At 42.6% G+C, this 26,732-nt stretch overlaps 2 protein-coding genes across 2 annotated transcripts in view; one reads left to right on the plus strand and one right to left on the minus strand.

Moving 5' to 3' along the window:
• The window catches only part of LOC109821850 (stachyose synthase-like), a 41,555-nt gene extending 29,319 nt beyond the window's left edge, over window positions 1-12,236 (minus strand). The window contains exon 1 of the mRNA XM_020388003.1: window positions 12,093-12,236. Coding sequence (XP_020243592.1) covers window positions 12,093-12,236 — 144 coding nt within the window. The remainder of the gene's footprint in view (window positions 1-12,092) is intronic.
• On the plus strand, window positions 12,309-25,786 carry LOC109821851 (glycine-rich domain-containing protein 2). The gene is made up of 11 exons (XM_020388005.1): window positions 12,309-12,314; window positions 12,398-12,443; window positions 12,597-12,613; window positions 13,105-13,193; window positions 13,283-13,394; window positions 13,685-14,062; window positions 14,781-15,044; window positions 23,584-24,101; window positions 24,368-24,492; window positions 24,644-24,792; window positions 25,161-25,786. Exons 1-11 carry the CDS (start codon window positions 12,309-12,311, stop codon window positions 25,641-25,643), a joined length of 2,187 nt encoding a protein of 728 aa, XP_020243594.1. The 3' UTR covers window positions 25,644-25,786.

Genomic DNA, 26,732 nt, shown 5'->3' on the forward strand with positions numbered 1-26,732 from the left:
CATTTAAATCGGATTAGATTAGCATAAGACCCTAATCACCCCCCTCTAGGGTCTAACAATTGGTATCAGAGCTTGGTGCTCTTTGATTTAAGGTCTAATCGCCTTGAGTTAAAGATCCAAGTTATATTTTTATGCTAATCTTTTTTTGATTGCATTTGTATCTTGCTTGCATATTTTCATAAATTATGGATGTAGGCATCGAAAATTGCCTTTAGGTCTCCACAAACGGTTCAGTGTTAAAAAGCGACGATGAACGTCACTATCCGATCCACATGAGTCTAATCGACGTCGACGAACGACTGAAGTGAATCGACGAGCTACGTAAGCTGATAGGGTTTCGGAACAACCAAGACCCGGACCAATCGGGAACCCGGCACTGTTCACAAAAAGGACAACGCCCCTCGCGCCTCGACCACTCTACAGATAATCCAATCACCAGAGCGGATCGAACTCTTCGTCACGCATCCAACGCACCCGGAATCACTCAAATCCAAGTCCGGACGAAGAATCTACGGGGAAACAAACAAAATACACCTAAACGGAGTCCCGGCCAGTCGAAATACCCCGGGGTGTCTAGGAAAAGCCTAGACACCCCAGGGGTGTCTCGGCCATGGCCGAGACACCCCTAGGTGTCTCGGCCATGCGTTTCTGGACCTGAAACGCAGAGTTAGGCCTGAAAACGCACAGTTGGGCCTGTTTAAAGGCTGAAAACGCACAGTTGTGCTGTTTTAGGCTAAAAACGCACAGTTGAGCCCATAAACGCACAGTTGGCCTGTAAACGCACAGTTGGCCTGTTTCAGGCTGAAAACGCAACAGTTGGCCTGTTAACGCACAGTTGGGACGTTTTAGGCTGAAAACGCACAGTTGGCCTGAAAACGCACAGTTGGCCTGTTTCAGGCTGAAAACGCACAGTTGAGCCTGTAAACGCACAGTTAGCCTGTTTCAGGCTGAAAACGCACAGTTGAGCCTGTAAACGCACAGTTGGCCTGAAAACGCACAGTTGGCCTGAAAACTCTGCGTTTTGATGTTATATCACGAGGATAACCTCTGCGTTTTGACTCTGTAATGTAGAGGCGAACCTTAGGCGGGCTTGGCGAGCTTCAGGCTAAGTCCAATGTTCTGACGAAGTCCAGTCTTGCAGACGGACTTCAGAACATAACTTGCTGCGAAGAACATGTCATAACTTTCAAACCGTAAGTCGGAATTAGACGAATTATATATGAAAATCGGCTATCTCGACGAGACGGGGCCATCCGAACCGAGCCGAAGGCTTCGGTTCGCTTCCTCCGTTTTGCCAAATTCCTTACGGTTTGAGAGATATCTGCATTCTAATATGAAGAGACCGTCAATTTGTAGTCTCTTTTGATAGAGCTTTGCACATATCATCCTCTTGTAATCTTCGTCTTGGCTCCTTGAAAATATGAGAGTCGTCAGATTGTAACTCCCGATGTTGATTGTGAAGGCTGTTGAATTAGAGCTTTCATCAGTTGTCGTGAAGGTCGTCAGATTGTAGCCTTCTGGAAGTCGTCAGATTGTAAATTCCATCATCGGTGTTTTGATGGGGGATCATCTATCTATTGTAATTTTTAGACAGCCTACAGAACCCCCTCCAAAGTTTTCGAAAGTTCACGGTTGACTGGGACGAATTTTCGGAATACTTTGGATCTCAACTCTGATCTTGGAGCTGTTGATTCCTTGTCACAAAAGAGTTGTTCTCTGCACTCGCTTCGAAGGCAGCTTGGTTGAAGTAGGGCCTGTGTGAAGGTATGTGCCATAATCCTGCTTCTGGAATGTGGGGGTGGACCCTGCATTTTGAACTTGAGATGCGGGTTTCACCCTTGCATGTTGAATTTGGAATACGGGTGTGACCTCGGCGTTTGGTTTTTGCATCGCGGGTCTGACCTTAATGTTTTGACTTAAGACATGGAAGTGGCTTCCGTGCATTTTTGACTAAGTCTTTGAGACTTGTCTTTGGCGCATCTGTTTTAAGTCTCGACTCACATCTATTAAGCTGATGGGCCTGCAAATGTGCGTAGGATTTTTGGCAAACCCTCAGCCATCAACGGATTTGATAAGCCTTTACCGACTACCGTTTGAGGCGGGCTAGCATGTGGATTGTCTAAGTCCGTTCTACATGTAACGTTGTGCTAAGAGAATGAACTCTCTTAGTCTTGATGCTATGATTTTGAATACATAGACTTTGTCATTTTGGCGGGAAAAGACTAACCGGCAACGCGTGTTAGGCGTAGGCTTATCTTTAATTAGGGATCGAGATAAAGTCCCCCATGCGTGTGAGGCATGGATTTTGATATCCTTTTCACGGTAAAAGACTAACCGGCAACGTGTGTTAGACATTGACTTATCCCTACTTAGGGATCAAGATAAAGTCCCGATTTTGGCGTTATTAATAACGACTTGCTACGATATTGAATACGTAGGCTTTGCTATTATTGCGGGAATAGGCTACCCGGCAACATGTGTTAGACATTGACTTATCCTTACTTAGGATTCAGGATAAAATTTCCCATGCGTGTAAGGCATGGATTTTGGCGTTATTAATAATGACCTGCTACGATGTTGAATATGTAGGCTTTGCTATTATTACGGGAATAGGCTACCCGGCAGCATGTGTTAGATGCAGACTTATCTCAAATTAGGGATCGAGATAAAGTCCCCCATGCGTGAAGGCATGGATTTTTTGGTGCCGTTTCTTCCTGTGTGGCTTGAAACACCGAAAGAAAATTGGAAGTGCCAGAGGTATAGTATTAACTTGGCATGAATTCTCACCTAAAGTGAAATTCAAAAATTTTCTTTAAATAACGACCTGCTACGATATTGAATACGTAGGCTTTGCTATTATTACGGGAATAGGCTACCCGGCAGCATGTGTTAGATGCAGACTTATCTCTAATTAGGGATCGAGATAAAGTCCCCCATGCGTGAAGGCATGGATTTTTGGTGTCATTTCTTCCTGTGTAGCTTGAAACACCGAAAGAATTAACAAGTTCATTGGGGGGTTGACTGTTAGAGGTGTTATGTTAACATAACAGTATTTTATGGACCTATCGCTCTATTGAAGAGAGTCGATAAGTTGATTTGGTCGTCAGAGGTGTGGTGTTAACTTGACGAGTTTGTGGACCTATCGCTCTATTGAAGAGAGTCGATAAGCGGATTTTGTCAGAGGTGTAGTGTTAACGTGACAAGAAAGATATTGCTATGGAAGCAATTTTGAGAACTTATCGCTCTATTGGAGAGAGTCGATAAGTGGATTTTTGTCAGAGGTGTAGTGTTAACGTGACAGGATTTGTGTTGCAGTTGGAGCAGCTTTGGGGACTTATCATCCTATTGACGAGGATTGATAAGTGGGTTTTGTCAGAGGTGTATTGTTAACGTGACAAGAATTTGTGTTGCGATTGGAGCAACTTTGGGGACTTATCATCCTATTGACGAGGATTGATAAGTGGGTTTTGTCAGAGGTGTATTGTTAACGTGACAAGAATTTGTGGATGCAAATTGAATGCATACTCTGTGGGGATGATGATCGTCAGAAGTGTAATGTTAACTCGACGATGTGAAAGATTCGTTACTCTTAATCCAGTGGATTCCAAGTAACCAACCCCCAGTCTTGATGAAGACTTAGCAGGGAAAGAAAAAGAGGTAGACAAGGCACATCACCTAGTGGGGCACTATCCATGAAGTCGGAATAGAATCACATCACCAGGTAGGCCATTATCTGATGAGTTTGACTATCAGAGGTAACTGTTAACATGATAGTTGTTGGACCCGCCATCCTACTGAAGAGGATTGACTTCAGTGGCCGTAGTATCTTTCCCTTCTGACTGGGAAGAGTGAGCCTGGTCCGGTTGCTCAGGAGAAGATTGAGCTTGGTCTGATTGCTCGGGCTGATCCTGCCTACTTCGTTCTTTAGCTTTGATCCTGGCAATGATTTTTTGAGCCTGTTCGCCTTGAGAGATTAGTTGTCTCCAAGAACGGCATTCTGCAACTCCTATTCGGGCTAGGAGGTCGGTCTGCAAGTTGTGTCGACAGGTCTCTACTAAAGTAGACTGTGTCATACCTGACGAACACCGGAGAGCCATGGTTCGGAACCTTTTGACGAAGGCTTTGACTGATTCCCTCTTCTTCTGCTTAGTAGAGAGAAGGGTCTGGATGGAGACTTCTGTATCCTCTTCAAAGAATCTTGACAGGAAGAGTCTCTCTAGATCCGCCCACTTTTGGATACAACCCGCGGGCAGTTTCTTGAACCATTCAAAGGCAATTCCCTTGAGGGTGCCAATGAACAATCGAGCCAGTATGGCATCGTTTGATATTACATTTCCAGTCTGTGACTTGAAATGATAAATATGTTGGTTTGGTGATCCCGTGCCGTCAAAAGTTTGTAGCGTTGGGATCTCGAACTTTGGAGGATAAGGGGCTGCATCCCATTCGGCAGGATAGGTCCTGATAACTCTCTCATCTTGGAGCTCGCTTCTATTAGCAATGGCTTTGAGGCGGGCTTCCAATTCTTCCATTTTGGCAGACTGAAGATTCTGCTCGTTCTTAGTCTCTCTTCCTTCATCAGAAGAAGATTCCAGGCTGTGGGCTTCTTGGTCAGAAGCCGCATCATCAACCACTTTTCCCTTCCCTTTGCTTGTGTGAGGTCGGGATGAAGATGCTTTTCCTCTCTGGGAAGATTCTTGCCTAAGCGGCGAATCTGTCTCTTGAGATTTGGCCTTGTCTGCGACGATTTGAGTCAACATGGCCATGAGTTCATTGATGGCCTCCTGCTGTGATTTGAGCATGGCCTCCTGCTCATCAACCCTCTTTGAAAGATCTTCAGAATGTTCTGCCATGTGGGCGAAGCTCTCATGCCCAACGAAAGAGCTTGATGATTGGGACTCCGCAATGGCTGAGTGTTCATCATCGGAATTAGTTCCTCTGGCTAAACTCCGATAGTTGACAGGGGGAATGGCTCCTGTTCGAGTCCGAGTACGTTGGTAGATTCCTTCAAACTCGTTAGTGATTTCTCTGACACTTGGAGAATGATCTGTCTCTGACTCGTCAGAACTAAAGGTTGATGATCTCCCTCTACCAACCATGTTAGAAGTGACTCCAAGGTATTCATCCTCTAAAGTCCTCTTCCTATAAGGATGTTATCGATTATTGAGCAAAACGACATTCGTCGGTATCGACAGCAATTCCCGCAAGTCAGAGACTTGGGATGAACCTCTCACGGAGCGTGAGGGTAAAGATGGAACCCCCTGTCCGTTAAAGGATGGGACTGGTTCTTGGTAAACATGAATTTTAAATCCATGTTGATCATTTTGAACATGACGAATCACATCGTGTTCCAAAGAAGGAACACGAGGGTCGTGTTTAGCCTGATTAACGCAAGACCAAAGTCTGTGTTTTGCTAGTGAAACGCAGTTCTGTGATCTGTGTTCGGATTCTGAAACGCACTCCTGAGAGTTGCGTTCAGTTTGTGAAACGCACTCCTGAGAGTTGCGTTTAGCCAGATCAACGCAGGTTTGATGTCTGCGTTTAGATGTTGGAACACGCCTCTGAAGGCTGCGTTCCATCTGGAAAACACACACCTGAGGGTTGCGTTTAGCTTGGCTTATGCAGAGCTCATATTGAGGCTCGCAAACGCGGAGTTCGCGTTGATTAGAGGATCGGCTTTTTTGGCGTTGTGCTGAAATCGAGTCTTCTCCTTTAGAGAGGGGACTGTATGAACAGTACAACCCCCATGGGAGATAGTCTTTAAATGAGTTAGCTACAACTGGAGCTTTAGTCTCCTCGGAAACTTTGTGGATCTTGCGCATAGCCTTGGGGCTAAGGGATCCGGAGGAGATGGCCTCCTCGTACTTGGCTTGATCAAACTCGATAATCAGAGTTTCAACGGTCGTTCCAGTGAGATGAACGTCGGATTGCACCACTACTTCTTCGTCAGAGAAGCTAGTCCCCAGCGGAGTCGCCATCTTTTGTTCGTAGGAAATTTGCAGTAAAAAGACGATGAAAGAAAAATTGACTTGTATTCTCTCAAAATCAATTACAATTTGGATTCCGATTACAAAAGAGAGGAGAATGAATTTGATTCTCCCCTTTGTTTAAATCTGGGTTCTTCACGGTGGCGATGAAGTGCCTCCCTCAAATGCTCGCGTCGAGTTTGCTCTCCGTTGACGATCCGCACGTCTTGTTTCACTAGAACGTGGTCTTCTCCTCACGATTTGACGCTGTGGAGAACTTGTGTGGCAAATCTTAAAACTCTGACCGAGTTTAGAAGAACTTGCAAGGCAAGTTTGAACTCTGATCGAGTTGATAACTCTGAACGAGTTTTAGAAGAACTTGCAGAGCAAGTTTGAACTCTGATCGAGTTGATAACTCTGAACGAGTTTTAGAAGAACTTGCAGAGCAAGTTTTAAAACTCTGGACGAGTTGATAACTCAGATCGAGTTTGAAACTCTATGAAAGAGTTGATTTAAACCGAAAATTCGGTTAATAAGCCAAGGCCGAATAATCTCAAAGGCTTCAATAAAAGCCTTCCAAAATGATTCAAGAGCTGGGTTTAATGGGGTCTAACTGCTCCCCATAAATCTCTCCATGATAGGGTAGTGATCCCCTAAAATCTTGGGGAGAAAACGGTTCTGGAACCGTTCAAATCGTGCTTGAACGAGTTAAACGCTGAAAACAGCGTTCTGGGCTCGAACTGTGCGTTTCTGGACCTGAAACGCACAGTTGAGGTTGAAAAACGCACAGCTGGGGCTGAAAACGCACAGCTGGAGCTGAAAACGCACAGCTGGGCCTGTAAACGCACAGTTGGCCTGTTTTGGGCCTGTAAACGCACAGTTGGCCTAAAAACGCACAGTTGGCCTGAAAACGCACAGTTGGCCTGAAAACGCACAGTTGAGCCTGTAAACGCACAGTTGGGACGTTTTAGGCTGCAAACGCACAGTTGGCCTGAAAACGCACAGTTGAGCCTGTAAACGCACAGTTGGGACGTTTTAGGCTGAAAACGCACAGTTGGCCTGTAAACGCACAGTTGGGACGTTTTAGGCTGAAAACGCACAGTTGGCCTGAAAACGCACAGTTGGCCTGTTTCAGGCTGAAAACGCATAGTTGAGCCTGTAAACGCACAGTTAGCCTGTTTCAGGCTGAAAACGCACAGTTGAGCCTGTAAACGCACAGTTGGCTTGAAAACGCACAGTTGGCCTGAAAACTCTGCGTTTTGATGTTATATCACGAGGATAACCTCTGCGTTTTGACTCTGTAATGCAGAGGCGAACCTTAGGCGGGCTTGGCGAGCTTCAGGCTAAGTCCAATGTTCTGACGAAGTCCAGTCTTGCAGACGGACTTCAGAACATAACTTGCTACGAAGAACAGGTCATAACTTTCAAACCGTACGTCGGAATTGGACGAATTATATATGAAAATCGGCTATCTCGACGAGACGGGCCCATCCGAACCGAGCCAAAGGCTTCGGTTCGCTTCCTCCGTTTCGCCAAATTCCTCACGGTTTGAGAGATATTTGCATTCTAATATGAAGAGACCGTCAATTTGTAGTCTCTTTTGATAGAGCTTTGCACATATCGTCCTCTTGTAATCTTCGTCTTGGCTCCTTGAAAATATGAGAGTCGTCAGATTGTAACTCCCGATGTTGATTGTGAAGGCTGTTGAATTAGAGCTTTCATCAGTTGTCGTGAAGGTCGTCAGATTGTAGCCTTCTGGAAGTCGTCAGATTGTAACTTCCATCATCGGTGTTTTGATGGGGGATCATCTATCTATTGTGATTTTTAGACAGCCTACAACTGTCGCGGTTGATGAATTTGCCGCGGCAGTCTACACTATCGCGGTTGAAAGATGGGTCCTGCTGATCCAATTCTTGTACGAATTTGGATTTAGGGATCCACACTTTGCGACTCTCTGGTGTTTCCTTAGACACCATTTTCTTCTTCCCTTCTTGCGTTTGTTGACGAAGGACACGAACACGAATAGCGTTTGCACGACGCTTCTGTATGTGTTCTTTGAGGGTCGAACGGGCCCTTTTGACAAGAATACATTCCTCCGACGTAAGTTTTGCTGAGATGTGAGTGATTTGACATTGACGCGACTGAACCACTTGATGTTTCCTCGATTCTAAGTCCGTATAGTAACGAACTCCATCGGTTTGTTCCAAGGCCTTAGCCAATTGACGAGCGCGGCGTTGGCGTCGCCTCTGACGAGCCCTCTTCGTCAGAGTTGACGAACTTCGATCGAACGACTCCTTAATTAGGGTGGAATCATTATGGACAGAGCTTCCGGCTTTGGGGGTTTCCAGGATAATGTTGCGAGGCAAGGCCTCAACAACGATTGGGCAAGAGTCTTCACTTTTAGCCTTCTTTGGCGTATAAGCCTTCTTCAATGATGAGATTCTCTTGTACTTGTGAGATAATGAAGATATTGAAGAGGATGATGAGAGATATTTCTCAAACTTGGTTTGGTCAAACTCGTATTCGACCGTGGATTCAACTGGAATCTTGATCGGCTGCGACACGACGGTCTCGGCAGCGAGACCGTTGGTTCCCACTGTGGTCGCCAGTTTGTTTTCGTCAAAAGTTGTTTTCATTGTGGAATTCATTATATCCTCGATCGATTATAACAAATTCAAAAGAGATAGCCTTTTTATAAGACTTCTTTTACACAACAAAAGGAAGATTACAACTTTTTAGAAACAAACGCAGGATCGTTGTTTGGATCGCTGCTTGCGTGGGATCTTTGCCTGTGCCAGGGGTGCGTTAGCCCGTGGACCACCGAATCACGGATTCTGATTGAATCGTGAGGGGTTTAGTGATTCTTCCTTCGTTTATCGAAGTGAGAATTTGAAGTGAATATCTTATCGATGTAAGATATTCACTCTTCCAAAGATCAAGTCTGAGCTTAGATCTATAGGAATCACCAAATGATGCTTGTCAAAGGGTAAAAATTCTCTCTTTCTTCCTTGAAATCACCAAAAGATCAAGCCTTCTCTGCTCCAATCTGCCCTCTCTCTTTTATTTCGTGTCTAGGGAGGTATTTATAGGGATAGCAGTGTATGGGGGCGTAAAAACTGACAAAATAATTGCTCTTTGGCCGCGTCAGTCAACACTGCCGCGGCTATTGGCGCGGTAGTGTGGGCTGCCGCGGCTAAAGGGGCAGTTATACCCACGTTCCCTCGTGCTTGAAACCGTTCTCCCACGACCTTTAACCACCTTTTTCGTGGTTTAACTACTTGTCCACGTCAGCACACGTTCTATCTCTGATAGGCCGCCACGTGGGCTTCAAATAATCATCATATAACTGCCATAGCACCCCCTATAATAGCCGTTGCACCCTAGGCTGCCGCGTCTCAGCCGCGACACTATATGCTGCCGCGCCTCAGCCGCAACACCATATACTGCCGCGCCATAGCCGCGGCATCATGAGCTGCCGCGCCTGAGCCGCGGCACCAAGCGCCATGTACTGCCTGTTGGTGTGTACATTGTTCTTCTGTGTTGTCTCGCTTCCTTTGAATGATCCCCTCTGATTAAGAGAATGGCGTTTATCATCTTCTCTTTGCCTTGAGTGGTATTTGGATGTCTGTAAGTATTTTTTGACGCCTACAGCCTCAACAACGATTGGGCGAGAGTCTTCACTTTTAGCCTTCTTTGGCGTATAAGCCTTCTTCAATAGTGGGATCCTCTTGTACTTGCGAGACAATAAAGATCTTGAAGAGGATGATGGGAGATATTCCTCAAACTTGGTTTGGTCAAATTCGTATTCGACCGTGGATTCAACTAGAATCTTGATCGGCTGCGACACGACGGTCTCGGTAGCGAGACCGTTGGCTCCCACTGTGATCGCCAGCTTGTTTTCGTCAAAAGTTGGTTTTGTTATGGAATTCATTATATCTTCGTTCAATTACAACAAATTCAAAAGAAATAGTCTTTTTATAAGACTTCTCTTACACAACAAAAAGAAAATTACAACTTTTTAGAAACAAACGCAGGATCGTTGTTTGGATCACTGCTTGTGTGGGATCTTTGCCTGTGCCGGGGGTGCGTTATTCTGATTGAATCGTGAAGGTTTTGGGAATTCTTCCTTCGTTTATCGAAGTAAGAATTTAAAGCGAATATCTTATCGATGTAAGATGTTCACTCTTCTAAAGATCAAGTCAAAGCTTAGATCTCTAGGAATCGCCAAAAGCTTCTTGAGGATGTTTGTGAAGAAGGAAGACTCTCTCTATTGCTCTAATTCACCAAAAACTCAAGGCTCTATGCTCCAATATGCTCTCTGTCCTTTATTTCGTGTCTAGGGAGGTATTTATAGGGGTAGCAGTGCATAACAGTGGAAATGGGGGCGAGATAACTGACCAAACAACTGTTCTTTGGCCGCGTTAGTCCATACTACCGCGGCTATTGGCGCAGTAGTGTGGGCTGCCGCGGTTAAAGGGGCAGTTACACCCACGTTCCTTCGTGTTTGAAACTGTTCTCCCACGACCTTTAACCACATTTTTCGTGGTTTAACTGCTTGTCCACGTCAGCACACGTTCTACCTCTGATATGCCGCCACGTGGGTTTCAAATAATCATCGTATAACTGCCTTGTAACCACCATAGCACCCCCTATAATAGTCGCTGCACCCTAGGCTGCCGCGTCTTAGCCGCGGCACCATATGCTACCGCGCTATAGCTGCGGCACTATGAGCTGCCGCGCCTTAGCCGCGGCACCAAGTGTTGTCACGCCTCAGTCGCGCCGCCATGTACTGCCTGTTGGTGTGTACATTGATCTTCTGTGTTGTTTCGCTTCCTTTGAATGATCCCCTCTGTTCGCGGTGAAAGTTGCTTTCATTGATGTCATTGCACTCTCAAGTAATAGTTTTTCGATTACAAAAGATCCGGTCTTTTTATAAGATCCGGTTACAACAAAATCAAAGAAAAAAATAAAAAATTACAACTTTCCTTATTTGTCGAACGAATCACGAGATCCTGTTTTGCAGTCTCTCGCTTTTGTGCAACTTTCCTTATTTGTCGAACGAATCACGAGATCCTGTTTTGCAGTCTCTCGCTTTTGTGGGTTCTTCACCTGCGCCGGGGTTAATCCGTGAACCACCGCGCGATCTAGATCCGGTCGGATCTACACGATATAACGGGTGCTATTTCACGAAGGAAATAATAGTCAGGGGGTACTATTTCGCTAAGGAAATAATAGCCTTTAGTAATCGAAATCGACCAAGCGAAATCGATACTCAGAGAATGACGTTTATCGTCTTCTCTTTGCCTTGAGTGGTATTTGGATGTCTGTAAGCATTTTTTGACGCCTACAACAGCGAAGGTGGCAACAGTGAAGGCGACGACGAGGAGGCGAAGGCGACGACGAGGCAGCAGCGACGAAGGTGACGACGAGGAGGCGAAGGCGACGATAAGGCGGTGAAGGCGACGATGGTGTCGAATGGTTGAGGGGGAGAAAAGGGGGATCGCGTTGGTTTGGGGAAAATAAACGGGGATCTCAAAACACCTAAAAGGTGTTTTAGGAAAAGCGTGGATATTTTCATATTTGTAAAGGGGCAACTTAAAAAAACATCCTAGTTCCCAAACAAGTTTCATTGTTTTTTTGAAAAAAAAAACGGAAACAGAAAAAACACATCGGTAGCCAAACGCTTAGATTTCAAGAGACTGGTTGTAGTCTTTATTGGTTATTAGTGGGATCATGATCTGACTATTTTCTGTGGATGTTTTCTATTTTTGTCTATTTAAGCTAGGGATGTTAATTTTGGCTCATACCCATTTACCCACCTGGTCCGTCCATCATTTGGCCCGCCCAACGCCCACCCATTTAATTAAATGGGCCTAATTGGGCGAGTTCATTTTACATTATTCTAAATGGGCACTAAATGGACAGTGTTTATTCGCTTGTTTGCCCGTCCACCCGTATTCCCAAAACCAAAACAAACAAAACCCAATCCCAATCTCCTCTTTCTCCTCCGCCTCAATCCCGATCCCAATCTCCTCCGCCTCCTCCTCCGTCGCCTCAAGTGCCTTTCGAACCCAAAGCCTATGACGCCAATCGATCCTCCTCCTCCTCCTCCTCAACCGCCTCTCGAACCCGAGCCTCCGACCCCAATCCCTCCTCCTCCTGGAAGAAAAAAGAAGTTTGCAGAGTGCATTGCACAAACTTATTAGAAATGCCAGGGGAGATTATGTTTCTAGGTCGAGCGAGGAGCTTGTCGATGTCTCTCCATCTTCCCATCTCCGTCTTGTAGAAGAATAGAGTGCTTGACCGTGAAGGAAGTTGTTTTTTTTGGACTTGAATATTACGTCTATGTCGGTTTAACTTTTTCAGTGTTGGTCTTATGAAATGTTTGTTTTCAATCTGGTTATGTTAGTCTGGATGTGCATTACTTTTTGCAGTTCTTGATGTTCTTCAAGCCTGGATGCAGCTATCTTGTTTCAAGATGTACGCTTCATTACTGTTGTAACTTTTTCATTGCATACGAGGGAACTTGATCATGATGTGTATACTCTTTTTAGTTACCTCCAATTTCATGTATAATTGATTGCATACGAGGGAACATGATCATGATGCATGATTATCTTTTTCTTTTGTAAGATGACTTTGTGGAAGCTGTATATAGCTATTATAGTTTACAAAAAACCCTAAAATTTTACAGAAACACCCCAAAAGTATTATATATATAGCTATTATAGTTAAATGAGCAAATGAACGGTCCGTTTATTAAATGGGCGGGCAAAAACCCGCCCATTTAGAAAATCTTAAATGGGCAATAAATAGGTAAATGAGCAAAATATGCCCGCCCATTTAATACCCAAACCCACTTATTTAACACCCCTATTTTAAGCCAATTCGCCTCACTATTCCAAGTTGCTAACGAAAATGAAACGGCGTACTCCACGCAACAAGGAAAAGAGAGATGAGAGTCCAAAATGATAAAATCATGCCATCTACGAGCCTACTGATCACAGATTCACAGACCGCTTGAAGGATTGAAAATGAATCGTGCAAGTTATAGCTTTTCCCTGGAAAATAAAAAGAGAAGAGAAAAGAAAAGGAAAGAAAAGAAAAGCACTACGTCGTCACGTGATGAGACCAAAAGCAGCACGTTCCACCGCTTACTCTCTTCTTCCCACCCTCTCCCCGCTCTCTCTCCGGCTCTCCTCTTCCCACCTCTCGCCGCTCCATCCAACGGTCTAAAATCTCCAGCGCTTTTAGCTTGCTAGTTAATCAACGGCTGAGATGGAATTGAACTGGTTTCGTTTTGATTTTTACTATTTTAGGTATGAGAAGCTGTGGATGCCTCTGATCGCGGATTTGATCGACTCTCCGTTGATGATTCTGCCGCCTGCTGACGTTAACTGGATCTGGTACTGCCACTGTTTGCATGATCCGGTAAACCTCGGAACTGACGAGATTACCCTCTTTTTTTAATGAAATTTGACCCCACGATCAGCGGAATCAGGGGTAAATTTGCCAAATCCAGCTTTGGGGTTTTTTTTTTTGTAAAAACCCCTTCCTTGACCTCCGGAAAATCCGCAAACACTCCGAAGCTTCAGAGCAACAGGAGAAGTTAACGCATAATTCATGTTTTGATACGGTCTTTCGTTTTTCGTAAATTATCTAGTGTTTCTTGTTTTTCCTTAAATTAACCCTTAATAATTCGCCGAATTATTCGCATTCAGGCTGGGTACCGCGAGTACTGCGCTTTGAGATTCGGGGCGGTGATCGATCGGCCGGCCATTTTCGACGAGGAGAACGAGGAGTACGCCATCCTCTGCTGTAGAGAAATTTGGGAAGCGAGGTATCCATCGGAGCCGTTCGATCTTGAAACGGACGGTCGAGACGAGATCGGAGATGGTGATGGGGAGATATCGATGGCGGCGGTGAAGTATCGGGGCCTGGTGTCGTATTTCGCCGACGTTTTCGTATCGGAGACGGTTTATCAAGTGTCGGCGAGAGTCAGGTACTTGGATTTTTTGAATTTGGCGAGGAAATTTGGGGATGAGAGTGGGAGATTGGTGCCGGCTTCTGATGTTCTTCTCATGTGGTCGACCCACAAGGTAAAATTTTTAAATTTTTAGTTTTTTTCTCTATAGGCCCAAAATGTTCATGTTGAATTATTTTTAGACCCAGTTTCTGATTAGTTGTTATACTGATGCCTAACTTGCTATTCTTTGAGTGAAAGAAGCTAGATTGGGTCTAATTGTTGGCGGTTTAAGATGTTATACTGGGTTTTGAAATAATTCACTGCAAATAATTTTGGTTTAAGAAGGTAGTGAGCCATGAAGTAAATCAGGTTAAAAGTTTGGGTTTTGAAATCACCCTCAATTTTTCTTATCGAGAATTGTTCTTTTGGGGAGAAAATAACTTGAGGTTTTTATTTTCATAATTGGCGGGAAATTGAATCTGGATTCTTGCTTAGTTTTGTTATCAGCGTATACTAGATTTTATGTTTTGATTTTTTAAATTTACATGAAGTTCTATTTCTTTTGTGAGGAAACAGTTTAAATTTGGGTCGGTAATTTAGCTTAAAATCCGCTTTATCATAGAAAATAGTTTCTTGAGTGTTTCTGTACGTGGAAATGAGAACCCCTTGCTCTTTAACAAAGAAGAATCCACTGGTTCCGAAGACTTCCTCAATAGTGATAAATCATCCGAATTACAAAGTTTTAGACTTTTAGTGGATATAAATTTATAATCCAAGTTTTTTTGAAGGAAAAAAAAAATCTAAACTTGTTAGTATATGGTGAAGATAACTTATTTTCGCAATGGTCTCAGAGCTTTCCATTGAGTTATGCAAAAGATTTGGATGAATATGGGAACTTAGACGAAAAGATAGTTGGATTTGCTGATCAAGTGAGTGAAGAGGAGTTAGAAGAAACACGAAGAATTTGGGAGGACGCATTTGACGAGCCTTATGAGAGATCAGGAGCTTTGTTCAATCCCATGAGCTCACCATCGAGAGTTTTCTTCAATTGGGATGCTTCTGATGCCAATGTCAACAGAGTGTACAAGGGCTTACAGCCCAGATTCTTACTTGAGGTGAGTTGCAATTTCTTCTTCTTTTTTTGTTAATGCATGAAACCTTATGTTTCATTATATTTAGGTTGGAATGCAATTTCCTGTTAATATTCTTAACTGTGGTTAGCCTCATAATATTATAATATGTTAGAAGCATTCCTATTTGGCATCCATCAAAATAATCGGGTAAGCGTTGCCAAACTGGCCATGGTAAAGATCTTTCTCTTGGTAGATGTCATCCGAAGTATTAGAACGTGGCATTGTTCTAAAGTTCCTTCGAAGTTTCTTCACTGGGTATTGTAAATGTGGATATTCCGTTATTCATAATAGCGGTCTTACAAAACAAACCAAGCCCTTCTCACACTAACCTGTAATATTCCCTTCAAATTGCTCCTCCTTTGCTTGTTATAAGTATATTAAGCTGCCCTCATGGGAAAATTACTTCTTGCATCGCTGGTGCAGTTACAAGGATTCAGAAGAACAATATGATATTTTTACTTAAGCGCTAGTTGAGGAGGGTGGTAAGTACACTCTTGGGTCATGAGGTTACATGTTCAAGGCATGCCTTCAAAATGAGGAGAAAAAAAATTCTCTCATTGGGGGAAACGTGGTAACTATTAAACATTCATATGACGTGAAGTCCAAATTTAGATTCAGGGTTTATGTGCCCGAAGCTTAAAGTTTCAAAGAATGACTATACAAGCACCTACTCATGATAAATCTATATCGACTAATTATAAAGAACTCTTTTCTTTCTATACATTTTCTCTACTCCAAAGTATTAATTCAATTTTCCTTCTCCAATTATATGTTCTAATAAAAGAAGAGGGGCACCCATTTTCAATAGATTTGTTTGCTTGTGATGGGAGTGATTATGGGTTCAAATGTTCAAGACAAAACCAGAAATTGCTGAAGGAGTTTTGGAGGTATATGCAAAAGGTCCTTGTATCTTATCCTTTTTCGCATGCTTAGATGTTTTTGTCTAGTTACCTGTTGGAGTCACTGTGTTGTGAGTTGATGGTTTGTGATCTTTGTAAAGGAATGGAGGATTTTGAAGTGACAAAAGTCGGTGAGAGGCTGAGAGCTAAGAGATAGGCTAGTTTTCTTTGACTGTTATTAGATGAAAGCAAATTCAGTGATTGCACTGCCAAGTGGACTCAAGACTGGCCTAACAGCCCTGCAGAATCTGCACGCCTTAAACACATTTGATTGAAACCTAAATGCAATGGTGCAGGACGGGGCCTACGTCAAAAGATTAACTATATATGTTCTGTAAACATTTATTTATAGCTATTTCTGATGATATTTTTGTGAAACTATAATGCACTTCTTGCTTCTCACTTTGCGTATGCATAATCAATTCTTTCAAAATCCTTCTGACCTCTAAGTTCTTTTTGTTGCGCGTCGTGCGGAAGCGTGCTCGACAACCAAACGAGTCGGCGAGCGATGAGAGAAGAAAACCAAAACCAAATACGAGTGCAATTCACAAAAATACGACACAAATCAAACCAAACACATGAATTTACGTGGTTTGACAATTGCCTACGTTCACGGGGAGAGGATGAGGAGATTTTACTATATGGGTGAGAAATACAACGGGTTACAACTCACAAAATCACTCAAATTCCTTACAATATCTCCCTTTTAAAGTGCTCAAAAGACTCCTAATTCTCTGCTTAAGAAACCCTAAAAAACGTGGTTCTATTTATAACAAAACACAATCCCAAACAGATTGGAATTCTAAAAACGAGTCTGCCACACCCTGATGTGGCACACACCACACCTCTGAAAAACAGGACAGATTTTGTCACACCAGGGCGTGGTAGACACCATCAGGGTGTGGTGGAGCCTGTCTTGTCAGTTGCCACATCAGGGTGTGGCAGACACCACCAGGGTGTGGTGGAGTCTGTCTTGCTTATTCTTCACGTTTTTCTCAATTCCTTCGCCGTTTTTACAATTCTCCACCTTGGCGAATTGTTCTTAAAACTGAGCCGACACCAACATGAGCACCAATGCATCGTTTCTCCAAACTCGCCTGCACCAATGTGGTTGCCTACGTACTCCTTTCCTAAGGGATCAAGTCGTCCGTAGTTCATCCAAATGGCCGTCAACGGCCTCAACAATCACGAATGTGCAATAATTTTTGACAATGATCAAACTTGTTGCTCGGAACCACCTTAGTCAGCATATCCGTCAGATTATCATTCGTGTGGATCTTTACAATCTCCACATCGTCATCTTCAAGAATATCTCGAACGAAGTGATAACGAACTTCAATGTGCTTCGTCCTCACATGAAAAACATGATTCTTCGCCAAATAGATAGCATTTATGCTATCACAATGAATAGTGATGGATCGCTACGATATATCAAGTTCCTCTAACAGTCCTCGAAGCCAAATAACCTCCTTCACAGCCTTCCTCTAACAGTCCTCGAAGCCAAATAGCCTCCTTCACAGCCTATGTAATCGCCATATATTCTACCTCCGTCGTCGACAAAGCCACCATAGACTGTAAGATGCATCTCCAACACACTGACATACGGATCAAAGTGAACACATACCCCGTCGTAAACCGACGCTTATCCAAATCACCAGCATAATCTGAATCAACATAACCAATGCACAACTGTCCATCTCTAGTGTCCTGCTCAAAAACTAAACCAACATTGAGAGTACCTTGAATGTACCTCAAAATCCATCTCACGGCGTCCCAATGACCCACTCCTGGATCGTGCATTATCTCGAAAACATGCTCACCGTCTGTAATAAATTTGGCCTCGTACATACCATCGCGTACATCAAGCTCCCAACCGCGCTCGCATATGGAATCTTCGACATTAACTCTCTATCTTCAACTGTTTTCGGTGAAAGATCAACTGAAAGCTTCAAATGGGCTCCCAAAGGTACACTAACTGACTTTGTATCCATGCTGATATGAAATCACTATAGAACATTTTTTAAATAAACCACCTGTATTAAACAAATTCTGTTCTTTTTTTTGTCTCTATCGATCTCCATCCCTAAAATGCGCTTAGCTTCACTCAAATCCTTCTATTTCAAACTCCCTTGAAAGCTGTGTCTTTAACTTATCTATAGCAGACCTGGAAATAGAGGCAACCAACATGTCATCGACATAAAGCAACAAATAAATATACGTACATCCTTTCAACTTGCAAAAATACACGCAAGGATCAAACTGGCTCCGAGTGTACGAATGACCGATCATAAATCCATTGAATCGCCTATACCACTGTCGGGGAGACTGCTTCAAACCGTATAATGATTTCTTCAACCTGCAAACCAACTTATCCTTCTCTACAGTTCGGAATCCCAATGGCTAAGTCTTATATATTTCTTTATCAAGATCACCATGAAGAAATATCGTCTTCACATCCAACTGATCTAACTCCAAACCATATTGTGCCACTATCAAGATCACCATGAAGAAATATCGTCTTCACATCCAACTGATCTAACTCCAAACCATATTGTGCCACCAAAGCTAGCAAAATCAGAAATATCGTCTTCACATCCAACTGATCTAACTCCAAACCATATTGTGCCACCAAAGCTAGCAAAATCGGAATCGAAGAGTGCTTTACTACCGGAGAGAAAACCGCATTATAATCAATACATTCCTTCTGTGCATAGCCTTTTGCAACTAACCTAGTCTTGAACCTCACTGGAGTGCCTTCAATGCCCTCCTTCTTCGTGTATACCCACTTGCAACCAATCGTCTTTCGCCCTTTTAGAAGCTCAACAAGCTCCCATGTATCGCTCTTATGAAGAGAGTCCATCTCCTCCTGCATAGTTACCTATCACGAATCAGCCTCCGAACTTTGCTCGGCCTCTCTGAAAGTAGTAGGTACTAATTCATCGATACTCTCCACCGGAAGTGCATATACAACTACTGTGTCGGTATACCGTGCTGACATCCGTATATTACCTGAGCCGTCGGTCCCTGATCGTGCACATCTGTACCCGTATCCTCATCGTCGCCGTGCTTGCCTGGCATCACTTCAGTCGGCACTCTAATGGATATTATACCATCTGAACAATATGGAGCTGCATCGATCTCTACCACCTGCGATATCTCCTCCGTCGGGGTGCTCTCCACCTGATGAGAGCTGGAAAGCTTCAAATCCGAAGCCTCATCAAAAGTGACGTCTCTACTCAGCATAATCTTCCTATCAACTGGATCTCATAGTTTGTATCTATTGACATCACGTTTGAATCCTATAAATATGGTCTTCCTAGCTCGAGATTCTAACTTATTAGTCTTAAGATGATAGTATGCAGGGCATCCAAATACCTTAAGCTAGTCATAGTCGTGTGTTGGCTCTCCCGATCACATCTCCATAGGGGTCTTCCCCTCAATCGCAGATGAAGACAACTTTTTAATGAGGTGGCTCGCATAGAAAGTGTCTCAGCCCAAAAGATCTTCTCCAAACCACTATACGCCAATAAATATCAGATCTTCTCCAGTAAAGACCGATTTAACCTCTCTGCCATCCTATTCTGCTACGGTGTATGACTAACTGTGAAGTGTCTCTTTATGCTCTCGTCTCGACATAGCTGCTGAAAGGGGTCTGATATGTACTCACCACCGTTGTCGGATCATAATGTCTTGATCTTTCTCTCAGTCTGTAGTTCCAATATTTTCTTTCACTCCACAAATATATTTAGGACTTCACTCTTCTTCGCCATGGTGTACATGCAACAACGTCTAGAATAGTCATCAACGAACGTGACACCAAGTGATACAGTCTTGATGGGACCCTAAACATCTGTGTGCACATAATCTAGGATACCAGTCCTATGAATAGCTGTCCCGAACTTCACATTTGTCTTCTTGTCAAGAACACGGTGCTCACAGAACTCAACCTTTTCACTCTTAGCTTCCTTCAATAGTCTTTGTTTGCACAGCGCTTATAGTGACTTCTCTCCTGTGTGTCCCAACCTGTAGTGCCAAAGTTTACTTATGTCCGCCTCTGAAATAGCTAAAACTACCTAGCCAATCTCGGTGCTCCCCTTCAGATAATACAAGTTTTGACTGCGGACTCCCTTCATTACCACCAAAGATCCCTTAGTAATCTTTGCTACATCGTCTTTAAAGATCACCTTGAATCCTTTTGCCTCCAAAACTCCAACAGAAATAAGATTCTTCTTTAGCTGAGTAACAAATCTCACATCTTTCAATTCACGAACTACTCCATCGTGCATCCGAATCCTCACGGTACCTATCCCACAAATGCCACATGATTGATTATTTTTCCCATGACAACAACACCCTTATTGAGTCTCTCAAATGATGTAAACCAATCTCGCATGAGAGTCACATGATAAGTAGCATCAGAATCAAACATCCAATCTGATGCATCCATATGGTTCACCTCTGGAGTAATCAATAGAGAAAAGCTGGAATCACCGTTTTTCGTAATATTCACCTTATTGGTCTTCGGGTCCTTTTTCTTGCTATTCTCCTTCTCCTTGATCTTTGGACAGTCTCTCTTTCAATTGTTGGCTGTCTAAAAATCACAACAGATAACCAATCCTCATCAAACATCGATGATGGAAGTTACAATTCGACGGTTTTCAGAAGGCTACAATTTGAAGACTTTCACGTAGATCGATGAATGTTATAATATAATAATCTTCACAAATAACTGATGAAAGCTCTAATCAACAGCCCTTACAATTAACATCGGGAGTTACAATCTGACGACTTTCATATTTTCAAACAGCCAAGACGAGGATCACTCAATAATGATCTTTACAACGCTCTACGGAAGAGGTTATAAGTCACTAGCCCCTTCTAAACTCGGAATTCACCTTCGCGTTTCAGTTCTTGAAATGCAGACGACCCCCGCGTTTTCAACCCTCAGCAAACAAAATGCGGACGACCCTTGTGTTTTTCAACATCCAGCGAGTGCCCAACTCCGACAGTCTAAAACGCGGAGTTAGGGTCCTAAACGTCAACTTGGACGTTTGACTCGTTCAAAACATGAACTGAACGGTTTCAAAACCGTTTTCCTCACGATTTGGGGAGCTGTTTAAGGGGGCAGTTACATCCCATTCAGTCCCACTTAGGAACGAATTAAGGGGGGCGGTGTACCCCTTAATCCTCCTATAAATAGCGAAAAACTCAATTGAGTTCGGGGCTTTGGATCTTGGAGTATCTTGGAGATCTAGAGATCGGCTTCTTCGGATCATCTTCTCGGCAGCAGATCCTCTTCGAGCTTCCGGCAGCAACAAAGTTCTTGGAGCATTCCCTTGGCTTACAAACCCATTTTGGTTAAATCAACTCTTTCATAGAGTTTCAAACTCGCTCTGAGTTATCAACTCGTTCAGAGTTTCAAACTTGTTTTGTAAGTTCTCCATAACGTCAAATCGTGAGGAGAGACCACGTTCCAGTGACACAAGACGTTCGGATCGTCAACGGAGAGTAAACTCGACGTAAGCATTCGAGGGAGGTACTCCATTGTTACCGTGAAGAACCCAGAATTAAACAAAGGGGAGAATTCAGATCAATTCTCCTCTCTTTTGTAATCAGAAAATCCAAATTATAATTGAGATCGAGAGAATACAAATCAAATATATTTCTTTCAATTCTTCTTTTTACTACAAATTTTCCCCCAAACACCAATGTCTCTGCTCCTTGCAGAATGCACACTGGTTTTTAGCTAACTGGTGATCGCTTCTAGACTTTGACCTGTTCCTATTACCACCTCTCGGATATGAGCTTTTACCTCTCGTCGACAAGACCTCTCTTGAAGTACTAGTGTGGGAAGTCTTCTTCCTTTCTTCTCAAATCATAGTTCGTCAAAATGTTAGTTATTTCACTATAACTGATAGAAGATCTCTCATTCAACAAAGTACAAAGGTATCATACTCCTCATCCGGTAGGGAGCCCAACAAAATAATCGTCTTATATTCATCCGATATCTTCTCATTAATATTTACCAAGTCCGACAATAACTTAGTGTAGTTGTTCACATTAACTGCTAGTGAGGTTCCCCTGGATATCTGAAATCTGAATAATCTACGCAGCAAATACGATCGGTTCTCAACACTCTTCGTAAGATACTTATTATTGAGAATCTCCTACATCTTCATTACAGACGTCACCCCAATCACATCATACTTCTGCTCTTGTTCCAAACAGGACCTGATCACCCCACAAGCGTTCCTATTCATTTTTTTTCATATCGCCTCCTCGTATTTTGATGGTCTTTCATGGACCATATTTTGAGCATTGAGCGCATCCTGTACGTCGCTCATCCACAAACCAAAATTAATTTTACCGTCATATTTAACCACACTAATTTCAGTGTTCTGAAAATCAACTTGAACTGTACCTGCCATCTTGTTGTTTTCACCAACTTCTTCACTCATACTCACAAACTCCAAATTATAGAGAAAAATTTAAACTTTGATAGGATTGGGAAATTACCCAACTGAACCCTAGATTAGATTCCAAATAGATCTCCTAACCACACAAGGAAAGCGAGATCCCAACGGCAACTCTGCAACGCTATCTCCACCGAAGCTTAGAACTCCAAGAACCAAGCTTCCACAATTAATCTTCCTCCACCCAATGCCAAAACCTTAGATCTTAAATCTGAGCTCTGATACCAATTGTTACGCGTCGTGCGGAAGCGTGCTCGACAACCAAACGAGTCGGTGAGCGATGAGAGAAGAAAACCAAAACCAAACACGGGTGTAATTTAAAAAATTACGACACGAATCAAACCAAACACAGGAATTTACGTGGTTCGGCAATTGCCTACGTCTATGGGGAGAGGATGAGAAGATTTCACTATATGGAGGAGAAATACAACGTGTTACAACTCACAAAATCACTCAAATATAACCCTAACCGAAGCTCTCAACTCCCTCACAATATCTTTCTCTCAAAATGCTCAAAAGACTGCTAATTCTCTGCTTAAGAAACCCTAAAAAACATGATTCTATTTATAACAAAACACAATCCCAAACAGATTGGGATTCTAAAAACGAGTCTGCCACACCCTGGTGTGGCATACACCACACCCCTAAAAAATAGGGCAGATTCTGCCACACCAGGGTGTGGCAGACACCACCAGGGTGTGGTGGAGCCTGTCTTGCCACACCAGGGTCTGTCTTGCCACACCAGGGTGTGGCAGACACCACCAGGGTGTAGCTCCCACCAGGGTGTGGTGGAGCCTGTCTTGCTTATTCTTCACGTTTTTCTTAATTCTTTCGTCGTTTTCACACTTTCCAAGTTGCCAAAAATTATGGAAAGAAACACATCTTATCGATCAAAGACTCCATTCTAATGTCAAAGTTCATGTCCAATTTGATCTTGACAAAACCAAATTTAGCCTCTCTCATTTAGCTTTACAGTTAATGACCCTCTGTAACGAGCAGAGAATTTTTTCAGAACACCTGTATACAATTGGGTGGGTTGAGGATTAGTTAGGGAATTTTAGCTGCTCATTTTACGGTGCAAACCACTGTACTTCTCTGGGGATGGTTCTCATAAGATTCTTATTCCTCTGTAACAATTCCATATTGCAGGTTTGTATATTCTTCAAGGGAAGCTTAGAAGAAAGAGAACTGAAGAGTGGAAGCAAGAGACTGCTTCGGCTGAGAACTGCAAGATGCCATAAATTACTAAAACTTGATAAACCTGTCTGTAACCTCTCCTCTGAATCTTGGAGAAAGGCTTGGCATCTATACTGTGAATTTGGTACAAGAGGCATTCTGATCGATATTCGAGAACATGTAAGCAGCTGTTTTAGAAACAGCAAACTGCTGGACACTGTATCCTTCTCATGGAATGACTTGTTACGCTCCACTTCTTTTACCCTAACTAAAGAAGTGCGGATGAATTTGAGAGCAATGGCGTCAATTACGCCTCCTGTTCAGGCCCCGTACTTACTGAAGTGTGTTCCGGATAGAGTGACTGATGACAGCGGTGCTATGATTTCGGATGTGATCCTTCGGATGAACAGATATCGACCTCAAGAGGGTCGTTGGTTAACTCGGACTGTCCTTGATCGTGGTGGAAAGGAATGCTTTGTGGTTCGAATACGGTAAGCTCCTTTCCAGTGCTCGTCTTATTATGTGATTTACATCGTGAATTTCTTTGAAGATCAGTGAAATCTCTTTTAGCTTGCTTACACCTTTGAGCCTTCATATTTTCATTTTGGTTCTCTATCTATACAAACCTTAGAAATTGGGGCATGTTCTGAAGTTATTATCCTGAGAAGAAGTGATTTATTAGATAAGATTAGTGTTCTAAATAAAATATAGAAACACAAAAAGTATGTGTTTAACCAAATTTTGATGATATGTGTAGAGTAGGTAGAGGAATTTGGAGGAGAGGGGCTGAAAATCCATTGGCAGTGAAATGGGAGGATAGAATTATAGAAGTACGAGAAGGCCCTTGGTCATATGTTGCCAGTTCTGTTGGTTATGCTCCTGGTAAGGATTTATTTTAGTAACGGAGGTTACATCATACATTTCAGTTTTATCTCGTTTCCATTTATCGAAGTACTTCTATTTGACTGTGAACATAATGTCTTGTATAGTTATATCCCTCCTAATTGATGGTGGTAATCCCCTGTGATTGTAGAGAAGGTCGTCGGAACCGCGACACCTAAGAGGGAATCCTCCGGACACCAAGAGAAATTTGTTTGGTGCCTATCAACAGGAGATGCCCTAAAGATACAATGGGAAAATGGACCAGACTTTCAGCTTGAAAATGAGAATTCTGCTGAAACAGTATGATTGATATCTAATCCTGAACTTCTTTAATACTCTCAATGTTGTCCTAAATAAAGCTAACGTTAGTGAGAACGATTTCTCAATGATTTGGAGGTTAAGTTAGCAATTATGAATATTTAGGCGGTAATATTAAAATGTCTAAGATTTTCCTCTAAGATACCCTTATCAATTTAACATTTTTGACAGAATATTAATATAACCGAAAAAGCAGACAATTGTTTCTTTTTTCTCTCTTTGTTGATGACTTGTGTTTAAAGATATTTGGCCTCTTTTCTATACATCCAAATGGTATACTAAAGCTTAACTCAACAAAAGATATAGGTCTATTGGTGTGATTACGCTAATATGTGACACGTCTCATATAGGCAAAATTGCTGAGAGGAAGACAATTACAGTACCAACCAAAGGCCGAAGGTTCATCCAAGACAACTATGGAAGACGAAAATCATTACATCACACTCATCCGATACTCTCCTGCACGCCAAGAAGGAAAAGCCACTGCTCTCCTCAACTGGAAGCTGCTCGCAGTCGAGTTCCTGCCAGAAGAGGACGCCGTGTTCATGCTACTCTTATGCACGGCCATTGCACGCACAATATCTGAAGTCACGAGGGACGATGTGGCTGGCTTGCTCGTTCGGAGGAGAATGAGAGAAGTCAAGTCCGGCCTCAGAGATTGGGGCTCTGTAATGATTCCTTCTCCTTCGACGGCTCCCCATTTGAATCCTTGGTATTGGAATGCTGACGACGTTCTAGCGCCAGCAGAAGCGACGGATGAAAGAGGGATTGCTAGTAGGTATTCTCCTGCTGATGGTAAAGATCTATTGTATAAACAGTGCATCATGCCTTGAGTGAGGAATTTATATGATTCTTCAGTTGTGCATAGTGTAATATTAATATTATATTGGGCAATAGTGTTGAAGTGAAGGAGTTGGAGTCCTTGATTGAGACAGTACAGAGTTTGCTAAATCATTTGCATGTTATTTTGATTGCATTCAAGATGTTTCTGATGATAATTTTTGAGGGCTGCATCATGGCCTTAAGATGCAGTCATGTAGATAGAAGATCACTGTGTTTGAGTGGATGTTTTCTTGAGCATTCTTTACATCCTACACAGTTATGCATGTATGATGGTAGGCATTAGTTCTCCTTATTCTAGATTTTTAAATAAAATACAAATTTTATTACAAGAAACAGTCTCAATATTTATTTAGTCTTGAATTAATATTTTACCAAATATCAGATTATAGTTTTATTATATCGTTGATATAAATTTAAATAGCATTAGATAAAAAAAAAAATTCCGGTGAAGTATCGGATGAATTCTTAATCAAATGTAAATATCTCTTTAATAAAATAATTATATAATTCATAAATCGTAAAAACAAGTCAAATGACACATTTCAGCTAGAAGATCAAATAATACCAAAGCAATTTTTTTTATTTAAATCCGAATTTCTGTTGAAAATTTTTGAATTGAGTACCTATCCCATTCAATTGCATTATTTGACAGCGAGCAGATAATGGAGACTCAATTGAAATTACTAGCTAACAAATTACTGGGGAAATACTTGGATATAAACAATTGAAATTAGATTCATTTACTTAACAGATTGTTACAGGAAATAAGAAAAACGAGACGTTACATTTACACCAAAACTGATGCTCAAATTACAAATCAAACCCTAACAAACTGACATATATAACTATTAAGCCCAAAACAAGCACATAAATTACAACACCCCGCATAAAAATATTCGCAAATTTCAAGCCCTAAAACACCACCGGCATCAAATCATCAAAGCTCCACAGCCCCTGCTCCCCTCCCTCCTCCGCCGCCACCGTCAAGACCGCGCCGGCCGCCCGCAGCCTGCCCGCCAAACTCCGTAACCCAAACAACTCCATATAATTCTCGTACGCCATCAGCTCCTCCTTCAGCC

The sequence above is a fragment of the Asparagus officinalis genome, chromosome 8, assembly GCF_001876935.1.
Source record: "Asparagus officinalis chromosome 8, Aspof.V1, whole genome shotgun sequence".
Taxonomy (NCBI): Eukaryota; Viridiplantae; Streptophyta; class Magnoliopsida; order Asparagales; family Asparagaceae; genus Asparagus; species Asparagus officinalis.